The 27,362-nt window shown below is 53.3% G+C and overlaps 1 protein-coding gene across 1 annotated transcript; it reads left to right on the forward strand.

Annotated features, from left to right (window-relative positions):
• Positions 1–784: 784 nt before the first annotated feature.
• XKR5 (XK related 5) lies at positions 785–26,952 on the forward strand. The gene is made up of 7 exons (XM_044387481.3): positions 785–849; positions 2,523–2,706; positions 10,242–10,426; positions 11,396–11,605; positions 13,764–13,933; positions 19,029–19,140; positions 21,308–26,952. Exons 1-7 carry the CDS (start codon positions 792–794, stop codon positions 22,390–22,392), a joined length of 2,004 nt encoding a protein of 667 aa, XP_044243416.3. The 5' UTR covers positions 785–791; the 3' UTR covers positions 22,393–26,952.
• Positions 26,953–27,362: the final 410 nt, after the last annotated feature.

Consider the following 27,362-nt stretch of genomic DNA (forward strand, 5'->3'; position numbering starts at 1 on the left):
ATCTAATTAAACCCGCGTGAGCCCTACAGCAAGATCCTACAGGAAGTGGCAAATGCCCTTGACTCAAGGATGGCGGCTGGAAACTCCCCTCAAATAAAAAGAAGGAATGGTGTGGTTAATCGTTTTAGGAGTTACAGACCCCAAATTCATCGCCACCATCACCATGACTGAAAGCCACTTCTTGCTGAAGTTACACTGTATACGGTCTATAGATAGACGTAGATAGATGTATCCTGAAAGTTTTCCAGTGTGCAGCTTTATTTCCCGCACACTGCAATCTCAGTTAACCCTCAAACCCTTTCGGAAAAAGCTTCTGCGAGGACAGAGATCCGGATGGGTTTGAGGGTGAGATGCAGAGGCCAGCTAACATCCCTTGTGAAATTTCGAAAAGACCAATTAGCGCTTCCGATCCAGGTCCTTCCATCCCAGTGCACTAACTAGTGGTTCACTGGGCTGTCTTTCAGCGGCTCCAGAGGCGGTGACCAGTTTAACCGCCTGGTGACCAGCCCACCTGCAGTCACAACCATCAGGCAGTACTTCTCCAGGGCGCCTTATAAGGTTGGGGAACGGCAGAGAAACTTCTGGCCACGTCAAGGGGCCTGATCTGATTTGTACTTAACCACCGAGGGACCAGAAGACTCAGGGCTGCCCTGCTCTGTCCCCGACTGGGACTCCGCGCCCCCACGGCTCCCGTAGTGGGTTCTGGGGCCGGAAGCCTTGCCGACACCGGGCGGCAGGCAGGGGAAGGGGCGGGGGCGAGGAGGCGGGTCCGGCGGGCGGCTGCGCGGAGGATGCACGCGGGGGCCCTGGGGCTGTCCGCCCTGCTGCAGGCGGCCGAGCAGAGCGCGCGTGAGTGCCCGGCGGCCCCAACTGGGCGCCTGCCCCGCTCACCCCTCCAGCCCCCCGACCCATCCGGACGCCCGGGGACGCACGGGCCACCCCTGCCTCAGCAGGCAGCCTGCCCGGGCCGGCGCACAGCTCTGTGCGCACGTGCGCGCACGGTGGCACGCCGCCCGCCCTCCCCGTCCCCGGTGGGTCCCCACGGGTTCACCGCCCTCTCCTGGAGCCTGGGCACGTGTATTCCCGCCGCTCCCTCCGGAAAGGCCTCCTGGACGCAGCCGCGGGGCCGCGGGCCTGAGTGCGCCGTGCGCTCCCCGCCCTCCCCCCCTCCCCGGCCGGCCAGGGGGCCTCGGCGGCGGGGGAGGCGGCCGCGTGGCCCAGGAGGACTGTTATCCGTGGCGGGCTTCAGGACGCGGCCAGACCGCTTGCTGGGGGAGCGCGTCCTGGCCCAGCAAGATGGCAACACTGTTTAGCGCCTTTCTCCTTTGAACCTGTAACTCCTGTGCCAGGAGGAGGCCTCCCCCCACTTCTGCCCGGCTTCCTGCTGAGGGGTTCCCTGGTAGGGGTGGGAGTTTAATGAGCGCCCAGTCTTGAGACCTCCAGGGCCCTGCGCCCCTCCCAGCACGCACTTACTTGGGGACCCCGGCAGGCGCCCTCTCGCAACTTTACCCATGGGGGCAACTTGTTGCCTCAGGGTTGGCGGGGTCTTCAGTTTGTAACACTGCCCTGTGGGTTCCCCTGGGGCGTCCCCACAGCGCAGTTTCAAGGGCTCCCTGGGTCGGACCTTCACCCAGGAGGAGGCCGAGTGAGGTCGGCTCCAAATCTCCCAGGTCCAGTGCCCAGACAAGAAGGCCTCAGGCAACACAGGACACCCCCCCCACCCCCCGTCAGTATCCACCAGAGGTGCTCCCGCAGACGTTGTGGCCACATTCCCTCTCACCAGGGAACCAACGAGGGCCTTAGCATTGTTTGGCCTAGGCAGGGTGGTGACTCCTCCAAAGACGTCTTGTGCTGGAGACCCTGGTTTGCCTTGGCGGGTTGAGAGGGTGGGGAGCAGGAACCCCAGGGGGCTACAAGCTCCCAACAGAGCCTGGCCATTCCTCCTGGCCACTCCTCCCTCGGTCCAGACCTGCAGGCTTCCTACCTGGACCCAGAGCAATGCTGTGTTTCCACTATAATTTGCAGCTCTATGTGCCCATAAATCCATTTTAAACTTTAACACTGGAAAACCCAAGCAACAATCCTAACGATTACAGTGAATTTTTGCACCTGCCAGTGTTGGACAGACACAAGCACCCCTCCCCCATTGCTGCTGATTGAGAGTACAGATCCTCCCTAGATTTGTCTCTTCCTGAGCATCCTCAAAAATTAAAAAAACCAATCCCCAGAAAGGAGGGGATTTTTTCAACGCACATACCAGGTGCCAGGTATTTTCTGTGGGTGCTATCCTGTGTGGTCCAACAGCCCTCTGTGACCATGCTGTCTGATGTTTTGGGTCCCCCGGAAAGCCCTGGCACCTTCATCCCCCTGCACACCTGTCTAGAATGCCGCTGGCCGCGGCTGTGCCTGGGCTGGGTCTAGCAGAGAGCCCCACCCGTGCTGGAGACACAGTGCTGGAGGGCCGCTCACTCTCCCCTCCGGCCTTCCACTTACCCTCTCGTCTTTCCTCTTCCATGCTGCAGGCCTCTGCTCCGTGTTCTACTACTTCAGCTCAGGACAGCTGCTCTGGGGGTGGCTGGCCCTTTCTGTGCTGCTGCCTGGCTTCCTGGTCCAGGGCGTGAGCTATGTGTGGTTCCGGGCGGATGGACAGCAAGGTCAGTGCTTGTCGGTCGTGCTGCATCTCCTTCAGCTTGGCGTGTGGAAGCGGTAAGAACAAGCAGCCTCCTTTCACCTCTGGGGCGGGATTTCATAAGTGCGGTGGGAGGCTGTGCATTCCATCCTTAGGGTCATGAAATTCGGGGTTGGAAGAATGCTCCAAGCCACCACTTTGAACCCTGCTCTGATAGGCATTCCCTGTTCCAGCCTGCACGTCCTTGAGAATCTCTGTCATCAGGAAGCTCCTTCCAGAGGCAGCTGTGACCCTTCAAAAGCTTTTTTGTTTTTTGGGTTTTTTGGTCTTTGGCCGAATTCTGTCTTGCTCTTGTTTCAATTTGTAGGTCAAGGCTTTGGAGCCACAGAAAGTGCCTCACTTACGGCAGTTGCATTTAAACCCCTAGTACCTTAGTTGAAGACGGTGACATGGATTTAGCCACACACTAGGCCGTGCAGCTGGCCTGGTGAGATTTGCATCGAGGCTTTATTTCAGAACGAAGCCATTTGAGAGCCAGGCCCGGTTTTTTCCCATAAACAAAGCAGCCTCGATGGGCCCGGTGCCCAGGAGCCTGACCTGTGGCTCACCTCCGCAGGCCAGATACTGTTTTACCCTGGGAGTACCTGGATACCTGGAGTGTCGGGAGACATCTGTCAGTGAGTTTATGTAAATGGAAAATTTCAGCTCTTAGCCACCTCATAACCCCATAGTTGCCAGGAATAAAAAAAGAAAAAGGGAGACACGTTTGGGGATCGTATCAGGGAAGCCGTGCAGCTCAGGTGTTTAAGTCCTAGATGCCAAGGATTGGAAGGGTGTTCGGGAAGTCAGCGCAAGTTTGAGATCTCAGACTGTGCTGCTGGCTGTTCTGGGAGGTTTCTGCCTTCAGCCCAACCCCAGGGCTTTCTCTGGAGGAGCTGAGGTAAGTTTTCGGGTTTCTTAGCTGACTTTGAACAAGGAATGATTCCTCATTCAGAATCAGTTTCAGAAAGGAATGATTCCTCTCCACCCAGTGTAGAGGCTGCTTCCAATGAAGACATCAGGCAACCACCCCAGAGTTCACTGGGCCCCTCAGAGCTGGAGCCCTCCCCCTCTGAAGGCACCAGCGCACATTTGCAACCACAACAATTCTACCCAAAGCCTGGCCTTTGTGTTCAGGCAGGGTGGTTCCTCTTACTCGTGGGAGGAGAGCAAAGATGGTTTTTTCCTCAGACTTACCAAGGATTCGAGGCCCTCCTGGGCACCAACTACCATAGTAGAGATGTCAGCCCCTTCCCTCAGCCCAGCCGAGTAGGAAACCCACGAAGGGCTGGGGTGCCCTGTATATGACCTTGAGGACGGATAACCAAACATTTGATGACTCAGAAGGAGAGTTCAGTGAATGCCAGTCACTTGAGAGAAGCTTCCAGAACAACCACCCAATAAGTTTGCCTTCTGGGGCTGTGTGAAGACCCTCAGGCCCATCCAGTCCAGTGCCTTCTGCAGGGATGGGGCTGTGTCAGGCCCACGATGGTCTGTGTTTGTGCTGTGGGGTCCACCCGGGACCCCACATTCTTTGCTTCTCCATGCTCCCTCAAAGTTTTGTAAGCGGTGCTGTGAGTTTCTTGTAAGTATTAATACTAAGATGGATAAAGGAGGAGAGTCAGGAAAATTAGGCCTCAGGAAGAACAACTAGTCGGCTGTATTTCTTTCTCTTTTAAAAAATAAGGGGAATTTAAAATAACCCACATAATTTAAAAGGAAGAAAAAGATATGAGAAAGTCAGGAAGAGGAACAATAGGTCAGAAAGCAGGATAAAGTGAAAACGTAGTTGTTCATGGAGAGCCATGAATTTGGCTTTAAGTTTTTTTTTTTAATTCCATTAATTAACATATAGTGTGTTATTAGCATCGGAGGTAGAGTTTAGTGCTTCATCAGTTGCATACAACACCCAGTGCTCACCGTGTCACATGCCCTCCTTAATACCCATCACCCAGTTACCCCAGCCCCAAAGCACAGCAAAGGAAACAGTCTACGAAACCAAAAGACAACCTACAGAATGGGAGAAGATATTTGCAAATGTCTTATCAGATAAAGGGCTAGTATCCAAGATCTATAAAGAACTTATCAAACTCAACACCCAAAAACGAATAATCCAGTCAAGAAATGGGCAGAAGACATGAACAGACATTTCTCCAAAGAAGACATACAGATGGCCAACAAACACATGAAAAATGCTCCACATCAGTGATCATCAGGGAAATGCAAATCAAAACCACCATGAAATATCACCTCACACCTGTCAGAATGGCTAAAATAAAAAACACAAGACACAAGGGGCGCCTGGGTGGCACAGCGGTTAAGCGTCTGCCTTCGGCTCAGGGCGTGATCCCGGCGTTATGGGATCGAGCCCCACATCAGGCTCCTCTGCTATGAGCCTGCTTCTTCCTCTCCCACTCCCCCTGCTTGTGTTCCCTCTCTCACTGGCTGTCTCTATGTCTGTCAAATAAATAAATAAAATCTTTAAAAAAAAAAAAACAAAAAAAAAACAAAAAAAAACCACAAGACACAACAGGTGTTGGAGAGGTTGTGGAGAAAGGGGAACCCTCTTACACTGCTAGTGGGAATGCAAGCTGGTACAGCCACTCTGGAAAACAGCATGGAGGTTCCTCAAAAAGTTAAAAATAGAGCTACCCTATGACCCAGCAATTGCACTACTGGGTATTTACCCCAAAGATACAGACGTAGCAATCCGAAGGGGCACCTGCACCCCAATGTTCATAGCAGCAATGTCCACAATAGCCAAACTGTGGAGGGAGCCCAGCTGTCCATCGACAGATAAATGGATAAAGATGTGGTACACACACACACACACACACACACACACACACACAGTGGAATACTGCTCAGCCATCAAAAAAAATGAAATCTTGCCATTTGCGACGATGTAGATGGAACTAGAGGGTATTATGCTGAATGAAATAAGTCAATCAGAGAAAGTTAAGTATCATATGATCTCACTGATCATATGGAATTTAAGAAACAAAACAGAGGATCATAGGGGAGGAGAGGGAAAAATAAAACATGGCTCTAAGTTTTATAAACAGCCCAGCAGGCGTAAGAAGCTACGTGGTTTGCAGTGTTTCTGAAATTTTTAAAGTAAACCAAACACACAAACAGAAATCCACTTCCTTAGAAGAAAGCTTTGAAAGTTGAAATAGAAAGCAGCCGATCTGCTCCTCATCCCGGAACCGGGAACCGGCCGGCTGGGTTCCCATAAAGAGAACTGGGTGATGAGCAGCCCTTAAACAGCTGAATTTTGCGAGACTTTCTGTGTGGCCTGCGAGGAAGTTTCAGAAAGTGCAGTTTTGTGAAAGCACCGGTAGGAGGAGCCAAACAACCGCATTTTGCGGAATCCTGACTGACCCTGAAGACTGGATCACTTTAGGTGACTTTATAAGCTAATGCGGAAACATCTACTGCTGACAGAAAAACTGACGAAACACGAATCTCTTGAGGCAAAGTAGCTTATGAAAAGTGTAAACACATAAAACATATATGTATTTTTTATTCCAAACGCCTCTCATTGTTAAGTCTGACTCTATTCAGGTGACCCTGGCTTTAGTGATCACTTGTTTAAACGAAGTCAGTTACTTTTCTCCATTTAGTTTTTATATTTCCAGTATAATGCTACAGGTTGCCAAAATCTTTAAAAAAAATGTTTAAGCCTATAAATTCATTGGAACCTCAGCATGAAGTGATCAAGGAATGCCTAACTCATCCCACACTTAGGGCCTGTCTTGGTTTAGACATTTTTTCTTTAGTGGAAGCTCTAAGTTCTTAAAAAGAAAGTTGAGGTGAACTTTAAGGATATGTAAGGAAGGCAAGCTCAACACAGATAGGTAAAAATTTAATATTTAAAAGTATGTAAAATCCTTTCACCAGGCTCCACATCACTGATCATCAGGGAAGTACAAAGCAAAACCACCACGAGCTATCCCTGCACGCCTGTCAGAATGGCTAAAATCAAAACACAAGAAACAACAGGTGTTGGCAGGATGCAGAGAAAGGGGAGCCCTCTCACACCGTTGGTGGGAATGCAAGCTGGCGCAGCCACTCCGGAAAACTGTATGGAGGTTCCTCAAAAAATTAAACAGAACTACCCTATGATCCTGCAATCCCGCTCCTGGGTGTGCACCTAAGGCTTCGGAAGCAAGGTCTGGGCAAGAGAGTTGTGCACCTGTGTCCATGCAGCATGGTTCACAAGAGCTGAAATGAAGCAAAGCAAATCAGCAGATGACTGGACGAGCAGAATGTGGTCTGTGCACACAGCAGAGTATGATTTAGTCTTTAAGAGGAAGGGAGTTCTACAACACGGGTGAGGCTTGAGGACTTTATGCTAGGTAAAATGAGCCGGTCCCAAAAGGGCAAATACCATATAATGCACTTACACGACGTACTTCTGGTCAACCTCACCGAGACAGAAAGCACAGCAGTGGGACTCAATGTTTAATGGTGGCAGAGTGTCGGTTTTACGAGGTAAGAAGAGTTCTGAGATGGGTGCTGGGGATAGTTGCACACCATTATAAATTACTACAAATTATTAATAGTCTACTAAATTGTAGCGTTAGTTTAAATTATGTTAATAAATTATCAATACCACTGAACTGTACATTTAAAATGGTTCAGATGGCAAATTTTAGGTTATCTGTATTTTACCACGATAAAAAAGAAAGAAATTAACAAAAGGAACAGCCGTAGCCCAAACCTCGAGCTGTTCACTATCTCAGGTTCAACTTCGCCAAAAGGCGTGAAGACGGAGGGCCGCACGCGTCCTCTTCAAGCTGCGGGCCTGTGATAGACGGTTCTAGATTTCTAGATGAAGTGGGTATGTATGGCTTCTTCCTTAAGCTGCCAGTGAGGACAGATCAGAGCTTGCTGGGAAATTTCATTCCGAAGTTGGGTTAACTACTGTGTTTCCAAAGTCCTCTTGGAGCGTTTGTTCCTAATGCATCTGGAAATCTTACACCCGCATCCACACCACGCGATATGCTCGGTGCACATTTGTTCGCACTTCGAGACGTGTGTGGACGCGCATGGTGATGTGGGCGCTGAAGCCTGATGGGGGCTGCAGCTGTAGGCAGGGACCTCAGAGAACAGAGAGAAGGCATTCGCTGTGCTGGGGGAGAGGCTGGAGGGCTCAGGGACCAGCCATGGATCATCACCACCGGGAACTCCTCAAAAATGCAAGACTGCAAGGTGCACCCGCACCCACATCACATCACAGCAGACTTCCCGTGATTCTCCACATGCATCTACTTGACCAGAAATTCTGGGCCTGGGGCCCAGCAACCGGACTTAAATAGGCCTCCGGGACGTGAGTTCCAAAGCTCACGTCTGGGAACCCGGGCGCTGGCACGGGAGCGCTAGGGTCAGGGCTGAGGAGGCGGGGGACCCAACATGCCTGAGCATGGGAGGCATGGCCCCCCCAGCAAACAGCCTCCCGCTGCAGAGGCAGAAAGGCTCATGGACATGGTGTGCTTGGTGAGCAGAGTGAGAATCTTCTAGATGGGAGGAGTGTGGCCAGAGACAGATTAGGCCTGGACTTGCCACCAGGGGAGCAATTTGGCTTTTACCCCCCAGGCATTGGAGACCCAGTGGAAAGGTTTTGATGATGATGGTGGTGAAGATGTTCAGTTAGCCGCTGTACAGTACGTCATTAGTTTTTAATACAGTGTTCCACGATTCATTGTTTGCGTGTAGCACCCAGCGCTCCATGCAATACGTGCCCTCCTTAATACCCATCACCGGTCTATCCCATCCCCCACCCCCCTCCCCTCTGAAGCCCTCAGTTTGTTTCCCGGAGTTCAGAGTCTCTCGTGGTTCATCTCCCCCTCTGATTCCCCCCCTTCAGTTTTCCCTCTCTGACCCTATGATCGTCCATGTTATTCCTTATGAGGTTTAAGCAAAGGAATAACACAGTCAAATGAGGCCCTTAGGGAGATGGTGGTGGGGACAGTAGAGGCGATGGGGCACAGTGGGGAGAGACCAGGGCCAGGCAGCCAGAAATCTGGGCGGGAGCCGACGGGGACCCAGAATGAAGCATCCACCCCAGGGATGGAATTTGACAGGAGCTAGTGGCCAGTCCTCTCCCTTCCCACGGCCACCCCCCGCCCTTGCCTCAGCTGTGATCCGGGCGCCCCCAGCAGTTTCCAGTGATGTCAGCCTGAGTTCCTCCCTCTGCCACGGGATCCAGACATCCCGTTCACAAAACCAGGTGGATTGCATTCCCCCTGGCTCTATTTCTTAAAAACGAGCCCCAAACCCTCAGCTAGACTGGAAGAGGCTCCTGCTGTCCGGCCCCTACGTCACTGTCCCCACTACAGACCCACCATTTCAGCGGCCTCTTCCTGCCCCGCCGGCCCCACACGTGCTCCCTTAGGCCTTGCTCCCATCTGTCTGTCCCAGGTGCGTGTGCCCCTTTGTTGCTGGGAGCCCTCCTGACCACGCTGTCGTCAGGCCCCAGACTCGTTCCATCACGATCCACAGCTCAATTTGACACGATTTTCTTCCTGCTTAGACTTTTCATGGACATAGCTGAGACTTTTCATGGACATTTCTGTCCCCAGCTGAGCCCTGGGCTTGTGGAGAAAATCATTTCTGGAGCCTTCTGTCTCCAGCAGGTGGCAAAAACCCATGAAAATGCACCTTGAACTAGCGAAGGCTTCAGGGAGGGTACGAAGAGGGAGCCTCCCGTCAGGAGAACAGATGATTCGGGACTGAAAGCAAAGCGACACCCCCTGGTGTTTACAGTCCTGACCTTCTCTGTTGTTGTTGGGTTTTTTCCTTAACGTTATGTTTGTGTCAGAGATCACAGCTTCAAAGACTCAGTAAGAAATCAGTTCACTCCGGGATCCCAGATCATGAAAAAGGCACTTCTCCTTAAGCTCCTTTCCTGGGCCCTCCAAACCATGAATAAACCCGTTTATATCCTCAAAGAGGACCCCCGCCTGCCCTGTCCACAGACGTGCTGGCCAGAGATCAGAGCGAGGCCTGTGCTCTGCGCAGCCAGAGCCCTAGCGAGGTCCTTATGGAGGGAGCTTTCAGGGACTCGAAAGGTGCAGCTTGCTTTCTGATTCAGGAGCAGAATTAAGATGACCTCCCTCCTATTTTTCTTAACTTGGACAAGAAGGAGTTCACCGTGCCAGATGGCCGTGGTAGGCACGGTGGTCCCTGCCGTGAGCAGGTGTCGTAATCACCCTTGTTCCTGCTCCTGAGGACGCCGAGGGGGGATCTGGGTGCATGAGGAAGAACCGTGAGAAAAGGCGAGGTCCGCGGTGCCCAAGTGTGTGTGCCTGGGGAGTGCTTTCATTTTCCTGATCGCTGCACAACTCTTCAGGGGTAAAGGACAGGCCCTGCAGGGCAGGCTCACCCACTGTCACATCTGACGACTGCAGCGTGGGGCCCGAGCTCAGGGCTCTGGCGCGTGGATAGGGCAGCCTGTTTTCTAGAATGCTGGATGTCTGTCACCGATCGGCCAGGAAAAGGGGTGTGGGACATCCCGTTGAAGCTGTCACGGTCTGGCTCTGCCCCCCGGGCCCTTGCTCTTCCTCAGGCATTGGGACGCCACGTCCACTGCTCTGTCGAAGGAGCGGGAAGCCTCCCGCCAAGACCAGCTGCTGCTGCAGGAGGCCGACCTGTCTGCCCTCCGCCTCCTGGAAGCCCTCGTGCAGACGGGGCCCCACCTGCTGCTCCAGACGCATGTTTTCCTCGCCTCGGACTTCACAGATATCGTGCCAGGTGAGAAAAGCCGACCCCCGAGCACGGACTGTCTGAATTCACAAGGGGAATAGAAATGAACGCCTGATGTCGTAAAGCCGGGTGTGCCATGATTTCCCCTGGGCGGCCTGCGCTCACCAGCACGAGATGATGGTTCGAATTGGCTTTTGTTTGGGGCTGGCTTCTTTGGTGGGGGACAGGCCTCACAGTAGAAATTGTGGATGGGTCACATTACCCTGAGAACACCTTGGGAAGATACCCCACACTGTTCCTTCGTAGGATCCGTGCACCCGTTTCTCCTGCGTCCTCAGTCGCTGGTCTAACTGGACGCAGCCAGAGGCCTGACCCCGAGAGCCTTGTGCAGACTGAGAGCAGCTCTGATCCCGTGAACGTGTGTCCGGCCTGCATTTGCTACAGCGAAGGCTCACTCTCTGTCTTGTTTTCTCTCGGTCACTTCTTGATTCTCTCCCAGCATCCTCCTCCTCCTCTCTCTTCCCGAGCGTCCACGTGTCTGTGTGCTCACATGAGATACGTGAAAGTCACGACTGCACTGTCCTTCTGTCCGTCCTTATGGTGGGCCTGGCACAGTTTATGTTCCTGTTTTATTTCTGTACCTAAACCTCCTTCCTAGGGTCTGAACAGCAAAGTACATTTGGGAGGGAACCTCACGTTCACGGCCATCTAACGGCTTCGTCGCTGACAGAACTTCGACGGGAGGGCTTAGAGGAGCTGTGCCTTGGCCACTTTTCCTAAAGGGCGTACGAAGGAAGAGCCCCGCTCACTCGCTGGGGAGGAGCGCCCACTGCCCTACGCAGAGGAAGCAGCTCCCGCGTGTCCGTGCTGCGTCCTGGGCATAGGCGTGTGTGTCTGTACGCGGAGCTGTGTTATCCACCCATTAGGGCGCTTGGGGAGGGAGGCCCTCTGGGAAGCCAGGTTGAATGAAGAGGTTAGACGCCCCACCAACACTGCTGTTGTCCGCTTCCCTCGCAGGCGTGAGCGCCCTGTGCTCCTGGCGCGCGCTGGCCTGGGCCCTGGTGTGCTATGCTTGCTGCATGGGCTCCATGAAGACGGGTCACCTGTCCACACCGTGGGCCGCCCTCTTCTGCCAGCAGCTCTGGAGGATGGGCATGTTGGGGGCCCGTGTCCTGAGTCTGGTCCTCTTCTTCAGAGCTTACCACGTCTGGGTTTTGGCTTTTGGAGGTAAGCAGAGCTTACAGTCTGGCTGTCAGTGGCCGTATAACAAACCACCCCAGCCCTTAAGGCCTTAAATCACCATTTACAACCATCAGCCTCGGTTCTGGGGGGCTCCGTGGACACCTGGGGTGTTCTCACCAGGGTGGGGATCTTAGGTGGGTGCAGCAGGATGGCAGGTGTCTGGACTCATAAGGAGGTTGCACTGGGCTGGCCGTGTAGATGGTGTCTCTGCTCACATGCCTGCACCCCAGCGCACGTCCTGGGTCCTTTCTCCTCAGCAGAGTAGCCGGGGCTGCGGACACGGCAGCTGGGAATTCTGGGAGTAAGCGAGTGGAAGCTGTCAGTCCTCTTAAAACTGGCCTGGCCTTGGGTCAGTGTGGCTTCTGCTGTATTCTGCCTGTCCAAGTGGTCACGGCCAGCCCAGAGTCAGGAGCGTGGAGGAATGGACTCCATCCCCCGTGAGCATCTAGGGAGGGGAAAGCCCAGGACGCTTCTCTTAGAGACACACTCCCTTAGCTTAGACAGCCCAGCCCTCAGCACCCGGCCAGCTCCGGAGCACGGCCGCAGTTGCTGGGGCCTCCTTGGGAGACTGCGTTCTGTATCATAGGCTGAAAGCTCTTCTGTAGACAAACAGGCAGAGGGTCCCGCCTGTCCCGGCCCGATACATATGTACTGTAATGTTGTGCATCGCTTCTGAAAGCTCTCCATCTCTTCTGAAGGCTGGATTGAGGGCCTCTTCCCTGTTTCGAATAGGGCATCTGCACTGAGCCAACCCCCACCCCCAGCTCTGGGTCTAGACTCACACGGATGCAAATAGTGGCCATGGGGTCTGCCTGACTCTGCAGGAGTCCTGGGTGTCACTGCCTAGGAGAGGTGTCTCTTGTGGCCATCAGCGAATACACTTGGCAAGAAGGAACAGTGTACTCATGTTCTAAGAGAACAGGAGGCATCGAGAAATATTTAGGCTTGAGCCTGGAACCAGCATTAATACACTTGTTGGCAGAGAGGAGAAATTCTTTTTTATTATGTTATGTTACTGACCATACAGTACATCCTTAGTTTTTGATATAGTGTTCCATGATTCATTAGTTGCGTATAACACCCAGTGCACCATGCAATACGTGCCCTCCTTACTACCCATCACCGGCCTATCCCAATCCCCCACCCCCTCCCCTCTGAAGCCCTCAGTTTGTTTCCCAGAGTCCAGTGTCTCTCATGGTTCATTCCCCCTTCTGATTACCGCCCCTTCATTCTTCCCTTCCTTCTCCTACCGATCTTCCTACTTCTTATGTTCCATAAACGAGTGAAACTGTATGATAATTGTCTTTCTCTGCTTGACTTATTTCACTTAGCATAATCTCCTCCAGTCCCGTCCATGTTGCTGCAAATGTTGGGTAATCGTTGTTTCTGATAGCTGAGTAATATTCCATTGTATATATGGACCACATCTTCTTTATCCATTCGTCTGTTGAAGGGCATCTCGGCTCCTTCCACAGTTTGGCTATTGTGGACAATGCTGCTATGAACATTGGGGTGCATATGGCCCTTCTCTTCACTATGTCTGTATCTTTGGGGTAAATACCTAGTAGTGCAATTGCCGGGTCATAGGGTAGCTTTATTTTTAACTAGAAAGGAGAAATTTTTGAAAGAGATTTTGCTCCTAAAGAAAGATTAGCTGTTTTATTCATTAAAAACAAAAATCAGCTCCAACTTCAGGAAGATATTATTCATCTTCAAATATAGGAATAGAAATCACAGCTGGACCACATACAGATAGATCTTCCCTTTGGATGTGGGGCCTTGCAGCCCTTGAAGCAGTGACTAAAAACATAGGGAGCCGGGGGTTCATAACTGCCCCCTTAAACACCTCCTGAACTCACAGGCCATTGGGAAGCAATGTTTGGGAGGTGTTACCGAAGCTAGCCTTTGTTTTCTCGTCCCCAAATTGGTTCCCTCCCCTTTATGAGGATCCAGTGAGACAATACGGGCAAAGATAAAAGGGGTGGGTTTTCTGTGCCCCTCAAATCTCCTCTGGGTTTCGATCGCTCTCCCTGGATGCCAAGTCAGGTGTGGTCAGCGCAGAGAGGACGGCTCCGAGGCCCCAGTTTCCGTGTCTGTGCCCCCGCTCCCCGGAAGCTGACGTCCTGGGCCTGCCTCCTTCCAGGTGCCCACTGGTTGGCGATGACCTTCTGGCTCGTGGCACAGCAGAGTGACATCATCGACAGCACCTGCCACTGGAGGCTGTTCAATCTGCTCGTGGGGGCCGTGTACATCCTCTGCTTCCTCAACTTCTGGGACAGCCCTTCCAGACATCGGATGGCCGTGTTCTATGTGGCAAGTGGGGTCATGGCTTCTTTAATCCTAAGTTTACTAACTTTCTATGTGCATGTGCGTGTGTGTGCGTGTGTGTGCGTGCATGTGTGTGTGTGTATGTACTTGTGCACACATGTCTGTATAAGAAGGAACAGCTTAGGCCTAGGAAAAATTCTAAAAGGAGTTTTTGTCCTAAACAGAGACGACAAGCTCAGAAAACACTACTGGGACGGCCAGTTGTTCCCCCGTGGTCACTGTAGCAAGAACTGTGTTTTGCAGACACTTCTCTGTCTGAGAGCTAGATCACAGCTCAGCTATGTGATGTCACCTACACACTGTCTTTATTAATCAGCTCGGTCGTTACTGGGTTCCAGGCATGGCCCTCGACCATGCAAAAGCCACGAAGGTGACAGAAGGCCTGTCTTCAGGCTGCTTCTGGCCCAGTAGGGGGGATAAGCTCCACACCCAGATAACCAAACAATGAGGCAGAATGTGGGTAATACGAGGAGACGAGAACGGCCTGAACTCACTAGACGGTGAGGATTACTTCCTGTTGGGGTGACCAGAGATGCTGTGGACCGGAAGGCGGAAGCCACGCTGCATTGCAAAGAGCGAAGGAGAGGAAAGGCAGCCAGCACTTCGGAGCACGGGGTCTGGGATCCGGCCCAGATTTGGGACTGTGGCTCGCCCTTCCCTGTTACCAGCCCACTCGGCCGAGGACTGGAACGCTCCACACCTGTTTTTCATCGCACGTTAAGCACAAAGCCTCTCAGCGCGGCTGTGACGATTGTATAAGATCCACCCACTTCTCAGGGTCCCCTGTGAAGATTTAATAAATAACTTGGCTCACAAGAACCAACAGCTCATGGCCATTATTGATGATGAACAGGGGAGGACGCTTCCAGGGGAGCAGACCCTGCAGGACGGAGCCATGAGCAAACGGAAGGGGCAGGAGGGGCAGCTCCTGTCCAGGAGATGGCAGGTGGCATGACCATCTCCTGTTTTTAGGAGAGCCCTGAATGGCTGATCAACCCTGCGGGCTATGGGGCCCACAGACCGTGCTCTCCAAGCCTCGATTTCCATGCCTGAGAACCAGGAGTAAGAGTGCCTGTGCGGGAGGATGGAGGATGGACGGCCCTCCCCGTGTGACTTACAGACTCTTTCAGGCTCAGCACAGCCTGCTTATCGGAGCCGGGGGACTCCACTCACGCAGGTGACCTGCCACGTCCAGGGTCACCTGCCAGCCGGTGATCTGGTCCCTGGGTGTCTGGTCCAAGCCTCCTGCAAACACCCCGTAAACATCAGGCCTGCCACACTGTCCTTACATGGAGCCCTCCGTCCCCAGCGGGCACCTTCCCTGGAAGACACATGAGTCCTGACCCTGACAAAGTGACTCCTTTGGGGTAAATCCTGTTGTATTGGCAAAGAGAGCGGTGTTGTTGTGGTGGACTTGTTCCTACGCTCCTACAAGCTCTTGTCTCGTCCTCAGGTCCTGGGAGTGACAATAGAATCATTAGTAACAGCTACCATTTGGATCATCGTGCGCCAGACACTGTTCTAAGCTCATTAACTGCCTTATTTCTCACAGCACTCGATGAGACGAAACCCATTTTACAGATGCAGAAACTGAGACAAAAAGTCAGGCATCTAGTCAGAGGCAGTATTCGGATCCAGCTGGTCTCATGCTGCAAGGCCTCCAGCGAGCCACACGGCCGGGCGGTTTGAGCTGAAAGGGCCTCGGGGCCTCTGTGCCCCCACTTCCCAGCCTGGCTGGCTGGCTGAGGCGCTCGGGGAGCTTTTCAAAGTCGATTCCCAGGTGCCTTGCCAGGGATTCTGGCCCAACAGGTCTGACGGGGTCCTGGAATCGGTGGTTTGGAGGCAGGGTCAGGTGGTGCTGGCCAGCCTAACGGAGAACGCCTCGCCTCGCCTTCCCTTCCCGAGGGGGCAGGCGGCCTCTGGCTGATCTGTGAATGCCCCGGAAGGCCCGGTTTGCTGTCTTGCACTTGTTGCCAACTCACTCAGCTAAGTGTGCACACACAGCTTCCTCCGTGTGCTGGAAATGGACTCAGAGGCCGGAGTGTGCACGGGTCGAGCCTCAGCGGCCCCAAAGACACAGACCCACAAACGCAAGCTCGGTGACGGAGCAAACCCTGCAGGCATACAGGAGGCTGAGTGAGGAGCGTCAGAGAAGGCCTTACAGGAGCTGACAGCTGGTCTCGGGGGATGAGCCCGGCCGGCAGGAAGAAAAGGGGGTGAGGGGGGCGGGGGCATTTCGGGCAAAGCTGCCGAAGCAACACGGAGTGCCGGGGACCCGCGGGAAAGTAGGGTGGGTGGCGTCATAGACGAGCAGAGCCCGACCACTCGTTAGAGGCGATGAAACGAAGCTTGTTAAGTCCCTCGCCACAGCGAAGAACTGACCTTGATCTGGTTTGTGGGGCGGTGGACTGGGGGGGACGTCGGACGTCGGAGCCGGGTCAGGGAGATGGAATTTTATCAGAAGTGGGAAAGGGGGTGGTTAAGGTGACTCTGCCGTCTGGTTCGTGGGTTGGCGTTTATGGGGACGAGGAGCTCACTTCTCACATCGTGATGACAGGGGGCAGTGTTCCTGCAAGTTAGAGCAGGCTGCCGCCCCCCGCCGGGAGGGTTATCTGGAACATTTGTGCTGCAGAGACACAGCTCGAGGTCCTGGAGGAGGCGGTGCCGGGTGGCAGAGGGTTTACACCTCAGAGATGCAGAGGCAGAAGGGACTTGGACGTGCAGGTTTGCAAAGTAGCTAGTCTAAGGGGGTTCACGGCCTCGCTGCCTTTCACTAGATTTCGGCTGAAACGGAGAGTAAATCTTCTGACAATGTTAGCTTTCAAAGGCAGAAACTGCACTGGGGCCAGCTCGTCACCCTAGGGTGCAGCCCTGAGTTGGTAGGAGCTGTGTGAGTGTTTGTTCAAGTCTCTTAGTGTGTGTGGGGAGGACTGGTAGACAAAGACATTTGTGCTACGTGTCTACAGTTTTTACAGGCCAGGCTTGAGGCCGAGGCAAGAGGGCTTAGAGACACCTATCATGTCAGGTTTGGTCAAGGAGACCATCTTTGTCAGTGGAATGTCCTTGTGTCGGTCAAGGTTCTCAGGGAAACAGAACCAATAAGAATATATAGAGATACACAAGAGGAGATTAATTATGGGAATGGGCTCACACAGTTTTGGAGGCTGACGTAGGCCACAGTAGGCCTTCTGCAAGCCAGAGAACCAGAAAAATGTGGTGTAATTCAGTCCGAGTCCAAAAGACTGAGGACTAGGAGCTCGGATGTCCAAAGACAGGAGGAGATGGGTGTCTCAGCTCAAGAAGAGAGAGAATTTGCCCTTTCTCCACTTTTTTGCTCTATTCAGACCCTCAGTAGATTGGACGAGGCCCACCTGCCCTGGTGAGGGAGTAAGGGTCATGTTCTTTCCTCAGTCTGCTGATTCAAATGCTAACCTCTTCTGGAAACCACAGACACACCCCAAAATAATGTTTTACCAGCACCCAGGCATCCCTTAGCCAGGCAGGTTGGCCCATCCCAGAAGCCAGCACACTCACTGTGGGAGCAGTGGGTTGGAAGATGACTCTGGAAAGGAAGACTGGGGACGTATTGTAAACAGGCCTGCCCGCGTTGTCAAGGAGTGGGGTTGTGACAACCCTCAGGTGAGAGGGGGTTAGTTCCAGGTGTGTTAGGGAGGGATGACAAAGTCTGATCTGCCCGTGAAACAGATCACCGGGCAGTGGTGTGGAGGAGAGACCATGGACAGGGAATGAAGACAGAGGAAATCGTAGCACCCAGACAGGAAGCAGTGGGATCAGAACCATGAAAATGGCAGTAAGAACAGAAAGAAGCAATGGATTTGAGACAGACTTAAGAATTTGACTCAGCAGGACCAGATGGTTGATGAGATGCAGTTAATTTGAGGAGCGAGAGAAACTCCAAGTTTTGTGGACTGGGCCGATGGGCAGTGGCACTCAGTCCTGAAATAATGCCTGCTGGACCTTTGAAACAGGGCCACCCAGAGCCTGAAGGCCTGGGGAGCGTGGGCATTCTCAGGATGGCTAAGTAGCTTTTCATAACGCTGTCAGTTCTCTCCTTCTTTAACTTTCCTGGAGTTAAAATCGTGCCTGTGAATGACCACGGCAAAGCTTTCTAAGACTTTTGGCCCAACAGTATTACAATTTAGTTTTTCTTCATGCCTTATGCACAGTATTTAAATATACCATCTTCTAATTATTCCAGTTTGTTTACTTAGCCTAAGAAATACATTTTTGTACATAAAAACTGGAAACCAGGGGCACCTGGGTGGCTCCATGGGTTAGGCATCCAACTCTTGGGTTTCGGCTCAGGTCATGATCTTTCGGTCGTGGGATGGAGCCCTGCGTTGGGCTCTGCACTCAGCATGGAGACTGCTTCAGATTCTCTCTCCCTCTCCCTCCTGCTCTCTCTTTCTCAAATAAATAAATAAATAAATAAATCCTAAAAAAAAAAAAAATACCCAAAAAACTAAATCAAAGTTAAGAAGCCCGCCTGGGTGAGGGGTACAACCTTCTGTATGGCTGCCGCCATCTTGGACCGCAGAGGAAGGCCCCGTGCTCAGCCAGTAGGAGCGCTATGACCTCAGGCCAAGGGCCAAATTTACCTTTAAAGAGGTAAATCAAAACAATCATACTAAAGTTGTTATAAAAGTTTGTGACGCTAGTTGTGACACTGGAATTCAGTGGCGCTCTGAGCCCTGCAGATACTTTGAATTATTGCATCATGAAACTAACACACACGTGCAGTTAACATGAGGACATGATATACAAAAAGTTGGAAATAAAAGTCTCCTCGTGGGCTATGCCCTTCCATTCCCTGTGCGTTTATGATTCTGCAGGCATTTTAATGAACTGCACTGAGAACGGGGAGAATCCCTTTTGCCAGAGAAGCTCTTTCAGACCTTGACCCTGCCCCTAGGGGGCCCGGTCAGCCGTGGGCACCCCAGTGGGCGTTGAGGACAGAGCCTCCAACACTGACGGACGCTGCTGCAGAATTTAGGATGGGGGTGTCCCCCAGGCCATGTGCACCTGACCAGGGGTGGTGACTCTCCTTTTGGTCCCATAGATTATGCTGTTGGAGAACATCATTCTTTTGCTGTTAGCCACTGACTTTCTCCAGGGGGCCTCCCAGACCAGCCTGTGGACCGTAGCTGGAGTCCTGTTCGGATTTCTGATTGGTAAGGCCCAATGTCGCCTTCTTGTTCCCTCCCTCCCCACCCCAACTTGTCTCTTTACATTGCCCTAACTCTAAGAGCAGGAATCTTCTCAGGAGCGGTTAGGCAGAGAGCAAGGAATGGAGCTCACTGGACTGCCGGAGCAGAGCAGGGACCCCCAGACGTGACACCAGGTCCTATATACCAACAAGAACCCTGGGACGTGGGTGCTGAGTTACCCCCAGTTCAGAGCTGAGGAAGGTGGCACAGAGGAAGTCAGGTAATATCCCATAGGACCAGACATTCTGTAGGTGGCGGAGCTGGGATTTGCGCCCCGCTCCACTCTGGCATCTAGGACAGTGCCTGGCAGTTTTCCTTAATTAGCTTCGTGTTAACCTGGTTCAACAGATGGATGTCAGCTTGAAAGGGAGTTCCTGTCTACACCTGGGAAATAAAAATGAAAGCGGGGGAGGAGAGATGTTTTCATTCTCAGTGACCCAGGGCACGGTGAGCCGGGAGCCAGGGACAAGGGTCAGCTCTGGGGCTCAGACAGCCTGAGGGGCTCAGAGCCACCTGCCGATCCTTCTCCCCCTCTTTCTGGAGCTGCCCAAACTCCTGATTCCCAAGTGGCCCTGGAGGGAGTCCTCGGCAAGAAGATGGTGGGTGAGCTATCGTCAAAGGCACACAAGCTTTAGAGCAGACCGCTCTGGCTGACATCTTGAGCTCCCTTGACCAACATTTATTGAGTACCTATTGCATGCCAGCTTGGGTTTGCAACCCAGAACCTTATGAATGATTTGGCCCCATGGAAATGTTACTCATTAAAGGCATGTACTTTGGACTTGCCTGAGGAGGGGGGGGTTAGGTCCCCTTTTAGACCTTGGGGGGCTCATTATCAAAGACGGGTGACATCACGGTGAGAATTCAGAATAATGTGTAGGAGGGGCTTGAGGGGTGCCCACCGCAGAGCCATCACTCATCCCACAGGAATGCTGTCTCCACTCCCCCGCGGGAGGCCCACTTCGGGACCCCCCACGCCTCATCCTCCAAGAGTAGTCGGAGAGGATCCCAGGGATCATTTGTCCCGCTCCCGCCCCCAGCTCCGCCGCAATGCAGTCTGCCCGCCCCTCGGGTGCTTCCCCCACGTCTCTTTCAGCTTTCTTGCTGTTTATGACGGGCGCCTTGAAACCAGGCACTTGATCTAGTACAACAGGAAGCTGGAAATACCGTGGGAGGCACTGGAATGCTCTGTTAAGGAAATTATTGCCACGGCCAACACTTCTGATCAAAATAAATTAAACTGACAACAATGTGATTAAGATGTTTATGCACAAAGGAAGTGTTGTTGCTCATGGAAATTCCTTGATATGGGGTTTTTGATGGATATGTTTAACCTTTACTCGGGTCTAGTTTTTGAGGTTTTTCCTTGCCTCCCCTCCCCTAGGTTTGGAGTCCGTCAGCTGGCGTGGGGACAGCTGCATTCTGAGCATTTGATCCAGTTATTTGAAAGCAAAATTAGCATTTCTACCGGACCTCACACACACACACACACACACACACACACACACACACACACGTGTAAACACATGCATATGCACACATGCACACACACACGCACACACATGTGCGTACATGCATACACACATGCATATGCACACACGTGTAAACACATACATATGCACATACGCACACACATGCGCGCGCACACACATGCAAACACATGCATACACACATGCATATGCACACACGTGTGAACACATGCATATGCACACACGCACACACATGCGTGCATACACGCAAACACATGCATACACATGCACACACATGTAAGCACATGCATGTGCACACACATGCGCGGATACACACAAACACATGCATACACACACACACACACACACACACACACACCCAGAGTGCTCAGTGAGAGCTGCCCTCGAGAAAGAAGTCGTAGTATCAGTAGGATTAAACATTTTCATGACATTTTTCAGTTTGGAAACATTTGCAGCCTGTGGAAGCTGGAGCCCCCTTAACTTCCTGCGAGCACCCAGCTCTGATACTCCGACAACAGTCCTGTCTGGACCCCAACTACATGCCCCTATGCAGAATTCCAGACTCTGGGGTTCTCAGGCCCAGGGAGGATGCAGGACTTCAGAGAACATAACCGCGTGCTCTTGTGTTTCCTCTTTTCCAGGCAGTGCGTCGCTGGTAACCTATTACAGCCTGCTGCACCCGAGGTCCCCCGACATCTGGCGCGGCTGCAGCTGGCAGTCCTGTGCCATCGCAGCGGGTCCTGCGGCGGAGAGGCCGGGCAGCCCGGGCACATGCCAGGAGGAAAGTCACGAGTTCTCCGGTCTGGGGAAGGCCCCTAGCCCACTGTGGGGACCGGCAGAGGCCAGGCTGGAAAGCCAGACTGCTCAGGAGGATTCTTTCCTCGGTCATCATCACTGGCTGTTGGTGAAACTTGCCCTAAAAACAGGAAATGTGTCTAAGATCAATGCAGCCTTTGGAGAAGACAGTCCTGGCGGCTTCCGCCCCCCTGCGTGGGGCTGGAACCAGCACTACACCCAGCAGAGGATGCCCCTGTTTTCCCAGCAAGAGCTCCCACTGTCCCCCCAGGGCCCCCTGTCCTCAGAGAAAGGCTCTGAGTTTCAAGGTGTCCCGAACTCAGAAGTGGACCTGTTGGAAACCTCCAGTTTCGTCTCTTTTGCCAGCGACGGTCACCACCCAGCTCCTGCCCAGAGGCAGTCAGCCGCACCGAGGGAGCGTAGCCCGAGGGAAGGAGCCGGAGCTGTCTCTCCACTGCAGAGCAGGGGTGCGGGTGGGCGGAGAGGAGGTGAAGGGCAGGAGAGCTCCACGCTGTACTTCAGTGCCATGGCCGAGGGGGCCCCATCCTCACCCCAGGAAGGCAGGCAGGCAACTCTGCAGACACCCCACTCTGAGACGAGGGCAGAGTCCTCACCCCGGCCGGCCACACGGCCCTTCCCTGCCACCATGGCCGACATCAGCCCCATCCTAGGCCCGGGCCCTGCCGGAAGCTTCCGCCACCCTGCAGGCCTCGTGGGCAGGGCCTGGGGCAGCTCAGAGCGTGGGGAGCAGCAGGAGCCGATGAGGGACCGGAACCTTCCTGCCACTGCTGGGACGCGGACATCATTGCCAAAGGCGAGCCTGCGGCCTGCAGACCAGCCTTTCCTCACGTCCACTCCCAAGTGTGAGGCTGCCCGCGGGGACTGCAGCTGGACAGCCCGGCTGAGGACCAAGCTGACCATCTTCATCTGACCGCAGGCTGGCAATGCAAGCTGATCCCTGGGCTCCGGGACACCCGCACCCCCAGTCACCCCTGTCTGGACCTCGGTTTGCACACCCGAAGCCTGAGGGAACTGCAGCGGATTATTTCTGAGCTCCCCTGCGAACAGCACATGCACACGTATGTGTAGGACACGCTTTCCCATCATGGTGTGGGGGAGGGCGCAGGGCTTCCAGTCAAAAGTGCCGGCTTCCTTTTATGAACGGTAGGGTCCCTATTTTATTTTATTTTACTTTATTTTTGTTGCTATGGCTTCTAGGAAACTCAGCGGTGAAGGCCAGAGTTCTCTTTGATTCTGGGCTCTTGTGACAGTTGGCGTCTGCTGACACTGAGGGGTTATTAATCTTTGGAAAATGTATTCTTCCTGCATAATTTATGAAACCTTGTGGGAAGGTGAAGCATGCCGTTTCTGGAAGCCGATGAGAAAGCTGTGCTTCCAATCGTCGACATAACTGAAAATGCAAATGTCATCCTGAGAATCTTCTGGCAGAAAAAAAATATTTTTTTTTGCTAGATACTCAGTCCTCCCCGCAGCCCAGCAGCTCTGAGTCAGGTGGTCCCTCTCCACCCCTGACCTCACACTTCATTACTGCGCTCCCTCCTCCGTTCCGTGTGAGCCGCTACCTGTGATCTAAGCTTTCCCCAAAATGGGCTGTTTGTGCACAGGCATTTCCATCATCTCTGGAAGCCTTCCTTCAGAGCTGGTTAAAAAAGTGTGGTCAGAAAGCACAGAGGCAGAAGGCGGAGCCCGCATGGAGAGCTGGGCGCTGTTTGCGGGCGGTCCTTTCTACCTTTACCAGACACTGGGTTCAGGGACGATAGGACCCAGAGAGGAAGTGAGTGTGACCACACAGTGAGCGGTCAGGCTGTCATTGTCCCTGTTGCTGGCCACAGACACCAATGGCAGATAGCAGGCAGAGGCTCCAAACTCTGGTACAACAGGGACCTATAAGAGCCCCCAGGCCGCTGCCTAGAGGAAGGAGCGTCAGAGACAAACCAGAGCTGGAGAGCAGCGGAAGCAGTAAAAACATGGTATCAAAGACCACTGCAGTAGTGGTTAGGAGAAAAATCTACACCTGTACTCCATTGTGGATACAGCACGGACACGTGGGAACTGACGGGCAAGGAGCAGAGTGGGGGTCAGTGGATGGAAATGGACGGAGAGGAAGCCTGAGGAGTAAAGGGAAGACTCCAGCTAACCCAACCTAACAGGACTCCCGCTGAAGGCAGGCCAGGTGGTCCGACCTGTCCTGGGGCCTGTGGGGTCTGGAGAATTTGACCAGATACAGGTGATGAGACCATGAGCATGGAGGATTCTGTTAATATTAACTCAGCAGGATTCTTGCTACAACTGGACAAAGCAGAGGGGAACGTGAAAAGAGACCTCGTTGAAAAGTTCAGGGGAACCTGAGTGGGGTTTGGTCAAGGGGAGGCTCTTTGTAGGGAGGTGTGGGTGGGGCATTGGTGGTCTGCCCAGGCCAGCAGAAGGCGCTTCTCTGAGCCACAATGTCTGGCCTTCCCCCTCCCGTGCCAAAGGCTCACCAGGGACCAAATGCCCTCGCGCCCTTGAAGAAAGACTTACTGGACAGAGGGGTCCACTTCCCTGCACCACTTGTCTTCATCTTTGTGGTCAGGATGTGCGGGGCACAAGTATGACATTTTTAGAAGGAAAGGCCAAAGCCCTTCAGGTCAAGAGCACCAGGGGCCACCTGGACTTGAGCCAGCTGGGTTCGTGACCCCTCACAGCCAGAGGGAGTGCGGCCCATGGGGGCGGCTCAGTGAGAGGTGGGAGAAAGGGCTCAGAGGAGCGTGGGCAGCAGACCAGCTCCCAGACGTCAGAGGCCACTGCTTCTCTCCCTGGAATATTAGGAGCAGCTTAACAGCTGCTTGCAAAGCTCAGCGCTCTATACCGGGTCCACTCGATGGCCGTGACTGCCTCCACAAGCGACTGTTGCCCACAGCTTCAAAGCGGGGGTGTCGCTCCCAACGTCTCGGCTCCGAGGTATTTATCTTACGTCTGCTGTCGCACCTGCCCATGTGGCTTTCTGGATTTCTCGAAGGCTACTTCACTCCGTCTTACCCACGAAGCCACGTTGGATGCAAGGAGGGACTACCAGTACCCTTAAGCACTACAGACCAGACAGGTACTGCCCGCATGCCGTTTCTCAAAAGCAGGGAACCCCGGGCTCTCCAGAACCTCCGGGGAATTAGGGTCCATTCCCGTATTTCTACAGCGGTTGAATGCTGCTCGCGGCCGGCCGCTTCTCCAGCTGTTTGCCCTGGGGAGCAAGAAAGCCGATGGTGGCTCGTGGCAAGCGCTCCGTCAACAGCCGGTAAGTGGAATTGAATTTCTGGGTTTTTCCAGATGTCCAAGGATTGTACTTCCATAAGCAACGCTTCTGAAGAGCCATTTTTTTTTTTTATTTTACTTTTTAAAGTAATCGCTACACCCAACGTGGGGCTCAAACTCAGGACCCCGAGAACAAGAGAGGCACGCTCCACCAGCTGAGCCAGCCAGGCGCCCACTGAGCAAGCCGTTTTGGAAGTGGGTGTTTGTAAAACTGTTACAGACCCCCTGCCTTTGTGGCAGAACAAGACAGCCACTCTTCTGCTCCCGTCGGGTAATCGGAAGTCTGACAAAGGGGCTGCTTGCAGGGTTGGGGGACTGAGTTCCAGAAACCGGGGAGGTATGGCAGAGCGCCCCGGCTGGCTGCTTCTGCCCTTGGGGCAGGGGGAGGAGGCCGTCAGACCCCAGAGAGCACTCTGGCTACAGCAGGCAGACTGACCCGCTCCGTGCTGCCAGTAAGGATGCAGCCAGCCCGTGGGGACCCGCTGTCCTTCCACTCCCACCCTGGCCAGACCTATGCCTGAGGCCGGGGACTGAACAGTCTCCAGAAGTGGGCTCCCGCAGCCCCGTCTGGGGGAGCAGAACACCACCACCATCCCCCCTGACACTTGCCTCCTGCAGACCGGCCCCCAGGCTGTGGCCGTTGCAAAGATGCATCTGCTTTTCGTTGTCTTCTGCGCCCCTCCCTCATGCAAGAGGAGAATACAACAGCTTGTTTCTCTCCACCGAGTTACTAGATTCTGGACTGATGGTGAATCGCTTTCTGTGACCTTTGCTGGCCCAAGGACATAATTCACTGCAGGTACTTCTATGAAGAGGCAGAAAAACAAGTGGTGACAGACGCGATCGTTCTGTAATCCATACAAACATCACGTCGTCAGGATGTACACCTGAAACTAACATCATGTATGTCAGTCATACCTCGAGTTTGAGAAAGCGGAAAAACGAGAAGGGAGGTTTTAGGTCTTCTGCGCTCCCACGAAGTCAGCAGGGATCCCAGAACGAAGAGCACTCTTGAACGCCGTGTCACAGCGGCTTAAGGACAGGCGAGGCACAGCACAGCTGAGACAGAATCAGATCTGACGAGACGAGTTACGTTCCCCGTTAAAGGCAGGGGGCCCGTGTGAGTGTGGATACGACACAAACACGACAGTGGCATATAGCAACGAGCACGTCTATCTCCCTCTTGGGTCTGCAGGCCCTCCGCGGGGCTCTGGCTCACGCTGCCAGTCAGAGTGACCTGGGCTCCACATCCCGGGGGAGCAGCAGTGGACACGCGGGCCAGGAATTCCCCCAGGACCGGGGGGCAACAGGCGACGGTGCCCATCCTGCCCACACTCTGTGGCCTCGACGAGTCCTGTGGCCGAGCCCGACTTCCGTGGAGAGAGGGGTAGAGTCCAGCACCGCGGGCCACTGCCCGCACTTCCCTCGCGCCCCATTTCTCTTGCCCCGGGTCCTGGACTTCGTGGCCGAGTTCATGTTCATCTAACAAGGCTCTGAACTTACAAATCCAAAGACAGATTCCGGACATATCGGTGCTGATGACTCCAGAGACAGGTTCAGTATTCATGTCCTGATGTATCTTTTTAGACATCAAAAAGGAGGTCTGATATACATTTCTTCTCAACACTCCACAGCCTTGTCGGGGGCTCCTGGACCAATGATTTTGGCTCTGGCGTTGGCCATGTTTGCCTTAGTTTTGATTCTGTATTCCTTCCTTTTTCTTGACCCCAGGCAGCATACCAGTTCTTCACGGCGGCTTTCCCAGCCCTCGAAAGGCAACCAGAGCAAACCTGAGAGAAGATCCTGAAAGGGAGACCCTTGTAGGGCATTATGCGGGGGCTCAGGTAGGGAACCCCGGCTCCCCAGATGGGCCTCTGACTTCCTTCTCTCCTGCATCCTTTTCTTCTTCCAGCAGAGAGAAGGGGTGTTTGCCGAGCAGCCAAGATACCGTGGAAAGGATCGAGGTGCTGGGACCCTTGGCAGCAGCCTCCTGGGGGGGACCTAAACCCCCGTGCGATGCCTTGTTCTGCTTACGCCTCCAAAAGACCAGAGGAGAGGTTAACCTCTGAAATTGTTAGCCAGAATCGTGGTTTGTTTGGTTTTTCACGTTACATTCTGCTGTGCCAACCATGAGTTTTGTACATTCTTTTTGTGCTGTTTCCTGAATATGTTCCGAAGCTAAATGCTGATTATACTTAGGTATTTTAAGCATCAAGAAAGAATTTTACTGTAAACCTCAGTCTGGTTGTTCTCTTTAAAATAAGGCTATTACTTTTCTGTCCTCCTGAATTTAATTCAGTTTTCCATACTATTTAGGATGACCAACTATCCTGGTTTCCTTTGGGCTGGAGGGTTTTCTGGCTTGCAAGATTTTAGGGCTAACACCAAATAGTCCCAGGCCAATTGGGACGGCTGGCCACCCTGATACCTGTTCGCCCTATTCGATTTTTGCCCTTTAATGTAGCCACCAGCCCAGAAGAGGAGAGAACGTACTCCCCAGTTAAAAGTCTTTGGGATTGTACACGTTTCCTGACATAAATTTCTATACCACCAGATCCCTATCCCCTGCCCTTGTCAATCTTGCAAAAAATC

The sequence above is a fragment of the Ursus arctos genome, unplaced genomic scaffold, assembly GCF_023065955.2.
Source record: "Ursus arctos isolate Adak ecotype North America unplaced genomic scaffold, UrsArc2.0 scaffold_27, whole genome shotgun sequence".
NCBI classification, from domain to species: Eukaryota; Metazoa; Chordata; class Mammalia; order Carnivora; family Ursidae; genus Ursus; species Ursus arctos.